Raw genomic sequence first — 13,241 nt, 5'->3', positions numbered from 1 at the left:
TTTTTTTTCTTTAGCTAATTAAAGTTAACCTGAATGTTACTTAAATAATTCAGCAGTATACTTCAAGATCTGACTTATCATTTCACAACTGCATATATGACTTATGGAGCTTGTCTTTTTATCTTTGGGAATTTTGTGCTACTTGTTATATCTGTTATAATGACAAACATTGAATTTTAAAAATTTATAAAATTCTGATATAGCTGAAAGAAGTAACATTTTCTGACAGGATTTTAAAAATTAGTTTATTTATTTATGGAAATAGGAATTATAAAAATTTTAACTGTAAGATAAAAACAAGAAACTTCCTAGGTGTGGTAAATATGAAGAATTTAAAAATCTTTAACTCTTAATTTCAAGTAAATGATTACATATGTAGCATTAGTAAACAGTATTCTTATAGTTTAAGTATGAAAAAGCAAAACTTCTTAATATACGAGTAGGAAATACATAAAATTGTATTTATTTGCATATTATTTTCTATATGTGTCATAGCAAACAGTCTCACATAGAAATTCAGAGCTCAGACTTCCTGGATTTGGATGTCAGTTCTGCTTTTTCCAGTGTTTTTATGGGCAGTTTGTTTAACTTTTTTTAATTGCAGATAATGAGATCTACCCTCGTAACCAATTTCTAAGTGTGTTGTATGGTGATTAACTCTAAGAACGTACAGATCTTTTGAACTTACACATCTTATGTGACTGAAACTAGACCCACGAAATGGCTACCTCCTGTATCCCTTCCCCTCACCTCCTGACCCCACCATCTACTTTCTGTCTGTGAGCTTGACTTCATAAACACCTTATATAAGTGGAATCATGCAGTACTTTTCCTTCCATGATTAACTTATTTCATTTAACATAATATCCTCAAGGTTCATTCATGTTGTAGTATGTGACAGGATTTCTTGCTTTTTAAGACTGAATACATATGTCATTGTATGTATACACCACATTTTCTTTATCCATTCATCTATCAGTAGACATTTCGATTGTTTCCAGCTCCTGAATGTTGTAACACTGCCGTGAACATAGGACTATAATTTGACCCTGATATCAATATTTGATATTTCTGTGTCTCATTTTCTCACCTGTAAGTTGGGAATGATAATTGAGTTCTTGTCAAACGATGTGACTGTTTACATTAGAAAAGCTAAAGTAATTTACAGATAAATTATTAGAAAAATAGGAAAACTTAGTTTCCTATGTATATATATTTTTAAATGTAGTTTAATATACAGAAATGTGCTTCTAGTATGCAGAAATGTAACCAAAAGAAAACATAATTAATGAGAAGGTAACATTTATGTAGTATCAAAAAATATCAAGTACTTAGAAATGATAAAAGATATTTAAGATATGCAGGTAAAATTTCAATGCACATTAAAGAACACCTAAATAAATGGGAAAATACACTAGGCCCAAGGATAGGAAAAGTTGAAGTCAGAGAGATAGCAGTTCCTCCTAAATTAATCTGTAGATAAGACAATTTTTTCATGAAACTCAATAAAATGGTCTTTAAATTTATATGAAAGTAAAGAAGGACCAATGATAGTTAGGACACTTCTGAAAAATAGTAGATTAGGAAGTCTTCTTATCACCAAACTGTTGAGTCTTTTGGAATTAAAACTGTGGATTAGAGTAGGGATAGATAAACTGACCAACACAGTGGAGTAGCAGCCTTGGAAGCAGACGCATGCAGAGCTTTGGTTTGAGACAGATGTTACGTGTCTCATGGCTAGGTAAAGACAGACCACTGTCCAGTTAAGGGAGCTGGGGAAAATCCATGTGGAAAAAAGATTAAAGTGCATCTGTACTTCATACCATGTTAAGAAAAAGTCAGCTTTGGGTAGATTAAATATTACAAGTCCAAACGAAAGTGTTAAAATTTATATTAGAAAATATCATAATCCTTGGGATAAGGAGGGATTTCTTAAATATGACTAGAAAAGAAAGGATGTACTTTTGACTAAATTAAAAATAATATATTTTTCTTAAAAAAATGAAGATTCCTGAGGAAAATGAAAAGACAATTCCACATTAGAAGACACTAGTCTCAGTACATATGGGCTTCCCTGGTGACTCAGCTGATAAAGAATCCACCTGCAGTGCGGGAGGCCTGGGTTTAGTCCCTGGGTCGGGAAGATCCCCTGGAGAAGGGAAAGGCTGCCCACTCCAGTATTCTGGCCTGGAGAATTCCACGGACTGTATGATTCATGGGGGTCACAAAGAGTCAGACACGGCTGAGCGACTAAGCACATATATCACAGAACAAATTCTCAATACATAACCACTGACAGAGCATTAGAATTAAAAAATACATATATATATTAAAAACTAATCAGTGAGACTGCCACAAGCAGCCCAGTTGGAGAAGTGGTGAGAGTGACAGGCATTTCGTAACAGAATAGACGGAGGGCCAGGGTACATGGCATTGGTGGTCACGGAGATGCAAATTCAGATCGCTACCATATTATGCCTTTTCTGTCAGCAAAAATTAAGCCCAGCAGGGCCAGGTATGGAAGAACATGTGGATCCACATATTTTATACATACTGGGTAGGAATATAAGCGGATGACTCTGGGAGGCTTTACCTTCTGCAGGTAAACATTCACACAGTCCCACTCCAGGGCTTAGGGTGAGTGCCTGTGAATATTCATAGCAGCACTCTACACGGTAGCAGAAACCTGGAAGCCACCCAAGTGCCCATCACCAAGAGAGTGAATGAATAAATGGTGATATTATGCAAGAGTCAAAATTAATGAATTACAACAAGGCATAGCAGTGCGAGTCAGTCTCAGGAATATAAGTGAAAAAAATTAAGGCCCATAAATTACATTCACCCTGGTATCTTTCTTTGTAAAGTTAAACATAACTAAAATGAAACAGCATACTTTTAATGAAAATACGTAGGTGCGGTAAAACCGTATAAGAAAGCAAGCAAAGGGGTGATAAACATAGGATAGATGGTGATGATTACCTTGGGTGAAGGGCTTCTTATGTACTGATACAGGCTTTTGTCAAGATCTTACCTTTTGTCTTATTGATAGATTCGTGGACACTTATTATTAATAACAACTATTTAAGTAACTAACTAAAGGCAGGCCACGCTTGTGTGCTTGGCTCAAGTCATTAGAATGTGTCATTAACCTAAGGCTGTTGATGAATCCAATATTTTCTTCATGTAAAGCAGTTTAAATATGTATGTGTATATATAAGAATTGTTGAGAGAATTAAATGACTCCAGAGTAGCAGGTATACAGTAAGTGCTCAGTAAATGTAAGCTATTACTACGACTGTTATTGGTATAATTATCTCTTGGCTGTGCAGAATATTCCCCTGTGTCAGGGCCATTACAATACATCTGTAATCAAACCTGTTTGAAGCCTACGCGAAGTTAGGTAATGGATCCCAAATCAGCTTAATACGTGTACAAAAGATAGTGTTTCTCTTAGTGTTTTCTGCCTTCTTCGCCGGGGTGACTGCCAGTTACTTTGTAGGTCTCAGTTTACTGTTCTAGAGATGCAGTCCCTCCACCTCTTCCCCTCATTATCCTCTGCTGCTGATTAACATTCCATAGTGCCTGCAAAACTTTGTAATTGACTGGCATTTACCTATTTGTTGTCCCTGGACTCAGAACTCTACAGGGACGGGGATTATACCAATTCGATTCACCACTGTTCATCCAAGAATCAGTATAAGACCTGACGCATAGTAGGTGCTCAGCAGATACTGGGCAGATGAATAAAAAAGGCCTCTGTTTGCAAATAGTAGAACTCATTCAACCCTGGAGTTGTTCTGAACAGGGACTATTAGTGTACTCAACACACAATCCTGGTAATAGTCTCAATTCTGTCTAAAAATACTCATTGATTTCTGGAAGTAGACACATAAATTTATTTCACTAAGGAAATGAACAGAAAGAGGCCATGGTAGAAATGACTGCCTTTCATCATCCTGAATGGTATTTTATACCATTTCTAGAATGAAAAGGATAGGAAAGTACACTGAGTTTTCAGGGCCTCAAGAATGAATGTCTATTAGGTAAAGAATTACCTGAAAAATGTGGGGCGGGCAGGCTTCTAGATGTTTTCATATGTTGTTTTCTTCTGTTTTCTTTTTTTTTTTTACAGTGTTCTTCCTCTGTGAAAGACATAGCATCATTCTTATTATTTCTGACTCAGAGATGACTTGCTTCACTTTATTTTTCTAATCCTTATTCAGTTAGTAGCCACTTGTGTCTGCCAGAATGGCCCATGTGACTCGTCTCTTAACCTTGGTTCAGTTCAGTTGCTCAGTCCTGTCCGACTCTTTGCGGCCCATGGACTGCAACGTGCCAGGCTTCCCTGTCCATCACCAACTCCCAGAACTTGCTCAAACTCATGTTCGTCATGAGCAAACCTAGAGGTGGTGATTTGTTCATTCAGTTGTGTCTGGGTGTTTGTGACCCTGTGAACTGTACCTGCCAGTCTCCTCTGTCCACGGGATTTCCCAGGCAAAAATGCTGGAATGGGTTACCATTTCCTTCTCCAGGGGGTCTTCCCAACCCAGAGATCAAATCTGGGTCTCCTGCATTTCAGGCAGATTCTTTACCTACTTAGACACCTGGAAAGCCCCTTAACCTAGTAGGGGCTTCATGTTTCTTCTGAAAATAATGGGGTGGGCTTATCTTCCATCTCTAAAACTGAACCCTGAAGCGTACATCTTCTACATGCATTTCATATGTGCACATGATCAGTATCATCTTTGGCATGTCTCCCTTTTAGAGCTCATGTGTTTTATGAATGGTGTGTATAGGTTCTAAATGCAGTTTCTTCCCTGAAGTAATTGACTGAGGTTATTAAAGGCCCCACCAGCCAGGCACTTCCCACTCTGGTTCTTAGGTCATCCTTTCTGGGTGGTGCCATGGGTGCATGCTGTAGCCTTGAACTTTCTTTTGCAAAAGGAGCCAAAGGGGACCTGAGAAGTTGAGTGATAGCGTAGAAGAGACTATTGACTCAACAGGGTTTGGAAGAGATCTGGGTTCTGGGTCAGGATGTACTGCCAGATTAACTGTGTGATCGTTAGTTTTCTGGTCCTTGGTTTCCTAGCTATGCAGTGAAAGGATTTGGCTGCAAATATTTAGGATACCGTGTTGCTCTACCACTCCATGATTTCATCTGTTAACTATCGTGCCAGCTGACCTTCTCAGATGTCTTCTGCTCTCTGTTATCCAGAGGACTGCTGCAGGGGCACATAGGATACACAGGGAAAGATTCAATCCATGGATGTTAAGAGCTTTCTACTTGCCAGCTACTGCAAGTGTGTTATCTTAACTTTCCCATTAACCCTAGGAGGTAGTTCTTACTCATATTTTATTAGTACAGAAATTGAGTCTTAGAGAATTGAAATAACTTGCCCCAAGTCTAGGGCCTTTGGGTGGCAGAGCCCTGATTCAAATGACAGTCTCTCTGAGTATTCCTTGCCAATCCCCACCCTTAACACTGCCTTCTTATTATTGAGGACCAGGATGATGTAATAGAAGAGTCTCAGGCTTTGGGTTTGAGCTGGTGCCCCACCACTGACCATGTGACCTCTGGAGGATGATTTAACTTCTTTCAGCCTCCATCTCCTTGTCTGTAGCACTAAGCAGATGGTGACCCTAAGAGGATAAAATTGGAGCACTTACAAAATTGTCTAATGCATTTTGGCGTACATTTCAGGCATTCAGTAGTGGATGCCCTTAATTTTTATATATATTCATATCAGACTGTGAGTATTAAAGATTTTTTTTTGCACACTTGCTGTGTATACTGCACTGTTGTAGGTTTTGTTGGTGGTTAAAAACCCGTCTGTTAAAATGTCTGGTCTCTGGTATGTGAATGTTTATGGTTAGGTAACATATAAAGTCCAACTCTTCAAGATAATTTTTTGTATCCATTTTGCAGCTTTGAAAATTGATGTCTTGAGGTAAGGTGACTTTCTTAAGTTCTAATCTGTTGCATTTAATGAATCATTTATATGCCCTATAAATTAGATTATTTCCAAACTATTTACAAATTTTCCACATGTATCTGATTTATGTGGCAGAAATTGTGACAGTGAGGTTGTATTTCAAGTATAGCCCAAGTGTCTGATGGAGAATAAAATAGGAAGCATGTATGTGTGCTCAGTTGCATCCAACTCTTTGTGACCACATGGACTGTAGCCTACCAGGCTCCTCTGTCCATGGGATTTTTCAGACGAGAATGCTGGAGTGGGTTGCCATTCCCTTTTCCAGGAGATCCTCCCAACCTAGGGATTAAACTTGCATCTCTTGTGTCTCCTGCATTGGCAGGTGAATTCTTTACTGCTGAGCCACCTGGTAAGCCCAAAATAGGGAGGAACTCCTTCCAAAAGATAGGAATACCGTTGCTGCTAGACTGGATCTCCGTGCTGCCTTTATTCCGTCTTATGGAACATTTGGTGATTTGCTTATGTGACTATTACCAGGTGCCATCAGACCCCTAAAATTTCACTATTGGCAATAATTGTTTAACTGGAAGGCTTTAGTATTTTTAAAGTATGAACACTTCTCTGGAAATTTTGAAATGCCGTAGGAAACACTTCAAAATCTAAAGGTTGAGTTTTACCTCTTAGATCTAAAGCAAGAAAATTCTCCATCTTGCACCTCCTGTGTTGAAAATATTTTTAACTTCTATTTTGAAGCTTATTTACAGCCTTGTCTCATTCTTTTGACGTCTACATCAGAGAAAACTGTAGAAACAGTAGAGGATACCATTTTGAGTCAATATCATTGATTGGTTTTGAATGTTTTGGTTTTTATGCACCAAATCCAATTATACTATTTTTATTTACAACATTTGATGTGACTCCAGATAGCTCAGAGAGTTATTTTATGCTTTTTGTTCCACTTACATCTGTAAGCTTTGCTTTTATAGTGCAGTGAGTAAAACTAATAGGAACCACGGAGCAAGTTTTCTGCTTGAGAAGAAGATACTGTGGGGACTTGCAGGTGATCCAGTGGTTAAGAATCCATGTTTCCATTGCAGGGGACATAGGTTCGGTCACTGACTGGGAAACTAAGATCTCCTGTGTTGCACAGCACTACCAAAATATAAATAAATAAAAATTAAATTAAAAAATTTTTTTAAAGATGAAGATACTCTGACCCTCTGGTTCAGCCAGGCTGGATCACCCTCTAATCCTTTCAGTCATTGAGAGGACACTGACTTCCCTGGACAAGTGACCACCCTCGTTTTTGCCCTGCAAAATAATCTGTGTACTTCCATGTCCCCAAGTTTAATGAGGTTCATGTCTTATTAACAAGAACCTTAGACAACAGTCTAGATGCTTCTGTTACTTACCTAGGATTGATAATGTCAATCAATTTGATTTTCTTGAGATTGGAGAGTTATCCTTTTTGAATTAAAGTTTTTTTTTTCCTTGAAAATTTTCGTTAATAGAATTTTACCTGTAATCATTGTGTAAGAAGAAAGGATCAAAAGATAGAATTAGATAAGAAAATTGAATTATGTCCTTGCTGCTCCAATGACCCATACATTTATTTTTCTTAAAGTAGATTTTAAACCCCTCTTATCCCATATTTATCTTTATGTAGAATTCTATCTTTAACTGCTGTTGCTTCAGACACAGTTCACAAAGTAAACATGTCCCCCATCATCCCCCTGGGAGGGAACTCAGTGTCATCATTTACCTGTATTGCAGTTCTCCGTCATCTTTCCAGTACTTATTATGTCCCGGATATTGTGCCCTTTCAGTCCCTACAAAAACCCCTAGGGATGCTTATGGATAGTCTTTCTACTATTCAAATGAGGAACATTCATTTCAAGTATGTTGACGTTAAAAAAAAAAAAGAATGTTGACGTTATTTTCTTAAAACCATAATCCTAATAATAATAAAAATATTGCTGTATTTTTAATCACATATTATGTACCAGATTAAGTGCTGAATGCTTCATATAGGGTGTCCTATTTAAAGCCTTATGGTACTTTAATATTATCCTCAGTTTACAAATGAGAACAGTGCTTGAGATATTCTGCGAGTTTGCTAAGGTGTCACAAGGGGTAGATTCTGGTTTTAAATCCAGGCAAACTTGTTAATTCCAAAGCTCACTTGTTTCAAATAATTACCAATCTGTTACACTGCTCACTTGCCATCCAGTTTGGTACATAAAAGCTCTGAATTAGAACTATTCAGGTCTGTGACTCCAAAGTTTATTCTCTGTGTGCTGTGACTTTTGCCCTCTGGTTATCCTTGATGTCCGCCTGATAGCTCAGTTGGTAAAGAATCCGCCTGCAATGCAGGAGACCCCGGTTTGATTCCTGGGTCCGAAAGATCTGCTGGAGAAGGGATAGGCTACCCATTCCAGTATTCTTGGGCTTCCCTTGTGGCTCAGCTGGTAAAGAATCCACCTGCAGTGCGGGAGACCTGGGTTCAATCCCTGGGTTGGGAAGATCCCCTGGAGAAGGGAAAGGCTACCCACTCCAGTATTCTGGCCTGGAGAATTCCACGGACTGTATAGTCCACGGGGTTGCAAAGAGTTGGAGATGACTGAGCCACTTTCACTTTCACTCTCACTTACCCTTGATGTCTGCATTCCTCCTTAAAACAGACTTTAGGAACTCAACTCTAATTTATAACATAGCATCTCTGGGAAACATGGCTTTGGTTTACTGTTGTCCAGGAATGAACTCTATGGTATGTTTAGTATCATCTTAGCTATAAGTTGTAGTCCATGGGCCTCCTATATTCAACTATAGATTCAGTCCTCTATTATATGTCTATCAGAGTGCTTTCTTTGTTCATTAGCAGGCAAAGGAATGGATCCTTAGAATATACCTTCATACAGTTTTCAAGCCATATATTCAAAGTAACTTACCAGTCTTTGAGGAAGCTTACTGGCAATTATTGTATTTTGATTGTTAAGGGGAATTTTTTTTTTTTTTTTCGTTTTAGTTCATGTATTCTTCAATCTTCTTTCTAGGTTGGAATAATTCTTCATTATTCCACTCTTGCTACAGTACTATGGGTGGGAGTGACAGCTCGGAACATCTACAAACAAGTCACTAAGAAAGCTAAAAGATGCCAGGACCCTGATGACCTGCCACCTCCGCCAAGACCAATGCTCAGGTATCTAATATCTTCGTGTAATATCTCCTGTTAAATGTCCACACATATTAAATTTAATGAAGTATGGTCATAACAAAAAACTGCTGAGTGAACTTTGGAATGAGAAAGAGTAGACTTGTGAGCAGCCTTGCAGCTGGGGGTTCTTTGTGAAGGTCTGTGTCCTCTCTTGTCTTTCTGTCTCATCTAGAAAGCGACATGATTCTCTTTAGAGTTGTTGTGAGGCATAAGTGAGTTAATGTGTAAAGCACTTCAGATGGACGGTACTGGCCGTGGAATAGACTCTGAAAATATTAGTTGCTTTTGTTTCCTTGAGGTCATGTAGTACATTTCAATCTTCTCAAGTACGTGTCAGTGTTGTTATTCTCCATGAAAGAAAAAGCAGTTTTGGTGTCATACCGTTCCTAATATCATAATTTAAACCAGTTGTCAATGAATTATTATTCTGGATGAGTAGAAGTCAATGGGTAGAAGACCTATCTTTGAGATCTTTACAGTTTGCGAGGAGACAGGTGTGAGAAGAATTACTGCAGCTGGAGTGGAAGTACATTCTCTGAAAGTGCCAAAAAGGAACTGTAGTTCTGAGGGGTCAGAGAGAGTGGGGGGCTATTAAGAATTGCCTGACTACCACATAAAGGGCAGAGGTGGCACTTCAGATTCAGGATCGTATGGCAAGCTGAACAGTTTTGAGAAGTGTGGTTTGACTGTGGCTGGAACCTAGGCTTTATGGTGTAGAGTAGCATGATTCAGAGGAAAAGCTGAGTGTCCAGCTTTAGAGGGCCAGGTTAAACTGTGGGCTATGCATTAGAATTCCCCGAAAGCAGGAGGCATCTACAAGTAACTCCTCTGAGATCATTAGGAGATACCCATGAGTACTGCTTAGGGTCTTCTACCCATTTCAAAATTGGGAAAGGAGTACCTCAAGGCTGTGTATTGTCACCCTGCTTATTTAACTTATATGCAGAATACATCATGTGAAATGCCGGGCTGGATGAAGCACAAGCTGGCATCAAGATTGCCAGGAGAAATATCAATAACCTGAGATATACAGATGACACCACCTTTATGGCAGAAAACAAAGAAGAACTAAAGAGCCTCTTGATGAAGGTGAAAAAGAGTGAAAAACCTGGCTTAAAACTCAACATTCAGAAAACTAAGATCATGGCATCCAGTTCCATCACTTCATGACAAATAGATGGTGAAACAGTGGAAACAGTGGCAGACTTTATTTTCTTGGGCTCCAAAATCACTGCAGCTGGTGACTGTAGCCATGAAATTAAAAGACACTTGCTCCTTGGACGAAAAGCTATGACAAACCTAGATGGCATATCAAAAAGCAGAGATTTTGCCAACAAAGGTCTGTGTAGTCAAAGCTATGTTTTTTCCAGTAGTCATGTACAGATGTTAGACCATAAAGAAGGCTGAGTGCTAAAGAATTGATGCTTTTGAACTGTGGTGTTGGAGAAGACTTTTGAGAATCCCTTTGCAAAAAGATCCAACCAGTCCATCCTAAAGGAAATCAGTCCTGGGTGTTCATTGGAAGGACTGATGCTGAAGCTCCCAATACTTTGGCCACCTGATGTGAAGAATGGACTCATTAGAAATAAGACCGTGATGCTCGGAAAGATTGAAGGCAAGTGGAGAAGGGGATGACAGAGGACGAGATGGTTGGATGGCATCACTGACTTGATGGACATGAGTTTGAGCAAGCTCTGGGAAATGGTGAAGGACAGGGACGCCTGGCGTGCTGCAGTCCATGGGGTCACCAAGAGTCGGACACGACTGAGTGACTGAACAACAGATGAGGACTGCAGCCAGCACAGTGGCATGGAGGTTAGAGAGGACACGTGTTTGGAAACTTGAGGCAGTGTCTCTAGGAGTGTTGACTAGCTGCATTTGGGAGCTCTGTCCGGGAATTTGAAGGTGGCTGCAGGTTGTATGCTCCAGTTCGCTAGGGTCCTTCTGCAGATGGCGCATCGATCAGCTGAGAAAGTCGCCGAGGAAGAGTGGGTGGGGGACCCAGGGAGGGTAAGCACAGGGGAAGTGGGCTCACGCGCACTTTCTCATAGAAGGTTTACATTTTGGGAGCCTGGTGCTCAGCAGAGAGGACACAGCATGTGGCCTTTGGACAGGAGATGTGTTCACATGTGTTCACTGAAGCAGCGATAAGGAGTGAGCTCTCCCAGGGAGAAGTCAGTTGAGAATGATCCCTGGGCATATCAATGTTGAGTAGATGGGCCATAGCAGATAAAGGGAAGAACCAAAGAGAACAGTGAAGATTGAGGGGAGAGTGGTTCCGTGAGCAGCAGGGGACAGCAGGAGTGCTCGGCCACAGCCAGAGTCTAGGATGCGATTTGACACCCCTGTCAGTGGTGTTAAAGGACCTGAGGGGATAGTGTTTGGCTAAGAGACAGGAGCCCCATCCTAATGCAGCTGTTCGTTTCCGTTGGGTTTCCGTTCTGTTAGGTGATTAAAAGCACAAAGGCTTTAGTAAAAGGCAGCCTGAGCTCCAAAGCCTGTGCAGTTCCCCATGGCCGGCAGGTATGCCTTTTGCTTTAGACGGTCAGGTTTACCGTGTAGGCCGCCCTCCTTCCCCAGGCTCTGAAACTTCAGGAAACTCAGCATCTGGGCTGCGTGGAGGACGGGCAGGGACTTGTCTTGAGCCTGTTGGCCCCAGAGAGGGCAGTTTCAGTAGCATGGTAGGTTGGAAGTGGCGTCACCACACAATAAAGGGGAGGCACATGTTGGTGCTTTTGTTTCCAGGTGTTTGTCACCAAAGGGAGCAAGCAAGATGTGGGTAGTTGAAGGAAAGTTTTAGAAGATGGAGGAAACGTGAACGTGCATACAGGCTGGAAGGAAGAAGCAGTGGGGAAGTAGATTTAAAACTTTAAAATAAGGATGAGTTGGTAGCAGGCAGTCCTGGAATGGAGGTGGGAAAGGAGTGGCAGAGAGTACTGTGGAACAAGAGACAAGTTAGGGTGAACTGATGCTTCTTTGTCAGGTCAGAAGCAGCTATGAATTAGTTCAACAGGAAGAAGGGCAGGGTCACAAATGTTGGCCTTCCTCTAATCTGTGGAATAAAAGACATGACTATCATTTTATGTGAATAATTAGCTGTCTTTTTCAGCAGTAATATCATATTGAAGATTTTTTAGTACCCGTAAGCATGACTAAGAAAAAGACATATGGAAAAATGCGTAGTGGACATTGCCTTTATCCAGCCAATTCAGCATGTGGACTGTGTCTCTGAACCTGGCAAATGCAGAGTTAAGACTGGCTGTACCCAGGGGTAGCTCGCCAGGCCAGGAAGTTCCCTAGGATCTTTTCAGAGAACTCAGAGAAGCTGCTCCCCTCTGCCCCAAAAGTTGTTCTTCAGAGGACCAGCCAGCTGTCTCTCTCAGCTCCTCCCAGCTGGTCTGTGGGCAGTTGGTGAGGAAGGACCCAAGCGCTGTGGGCAGCTGGGATCCAGGTACCTTCCTTACCCCCATTTCAGCTGACTGAGGATAAGCATACACAGCAGCAGGACATTAGATCTAGCAGGTCTTGCTAAGCATTAATATTCAGGTCTAGCCGGGCATTGATGAATAAACGACATTGTTACATTTTTAGTGTGAACAGTGGCACAGTGGGATCTTCAAGTCCGTTTTGCAGTGGACTAACTTTCTGCTCCCCTGGCTGAATCTAAAAGAAACAAGTATAAACTAGAGCCCTACCTGCAGGAACTGGGTGTTGCTTCGCCTGCCCACAGGGTGGCAGAAGCTGATCAGCTTTGCTTCGACTCAAACTTGGTAATCTCCCGCTTTTTTAAACTAAAGAAATCAAGAATAAATAAAAACTTAAAAAAAAAAAAGTTACTGTTAACAAAGGAGCCTGCAAATGTTAACCTCTCCTGAATTATTGAAGTAGTGATTTAATCTTTAAGGAATAACTTCTGCAGAAATGAGATCCTACAATGTGTACACCTAAACAAATTAGATTGATGAGCTGTTGTTTCTGTCGTTGCCCCTACTAGGTTCTACCTGATCGGCGGTGGTATACCCATCATAGTTTGTGGCATCACTGCAGCAGCAAACATCAAGAATTATGGCAGCCGGCCAAATGCGCCCTAGTGA

At 40.5% G+C, this 13,241-nt stretch overlaps 1 protein-coding gene across 2 annotated transcripts in view; it reads left to right on the top strand.

Annotated features, from left to right (window-relative positions):
• Positions 1-13,241, top strand: part of ADGRA3 (adhesion G protein-coupled receptor A3) — a 125,582-nt gene that overhangs the window by 110,839 nt on the left and 1,502 nt on the right. For both annotated transcript variants that reach the window (XM_065907347.1, XM_065907346.1), the window contains exons 17-18: positions 8,987-9,132; positions 13,142-13,237. In XM_065907347.1, the coding sequence (XP_065763419.1) occupies positions 8,987-9,132; positions 13,142-13,237 (242 nt within the window). The remainder of the gene's footprint in view (positions 1-8,986; positions 9,133-13,141; positions 13,238-13,241) is intronic.

This window comes from Muntiacus reevesi, chromosome 16 (assembly GCF_963930625.1).
Source record: "Muntiacus reevesi chromosome 16, mMunRee1.1, whole genome shotgun sequence".
Classification (NCBI taxonomy): Eukaryota; Metazoa; Chordata; class Mammalia; order Artiodactyla; family Cervidae; genus Muntiacus; species Muntiacus reevesi.
Note: the sequence above shows the minus strand (reverse complement) of the source record. Positions and strands in the feature narration are given on the sequence as shown.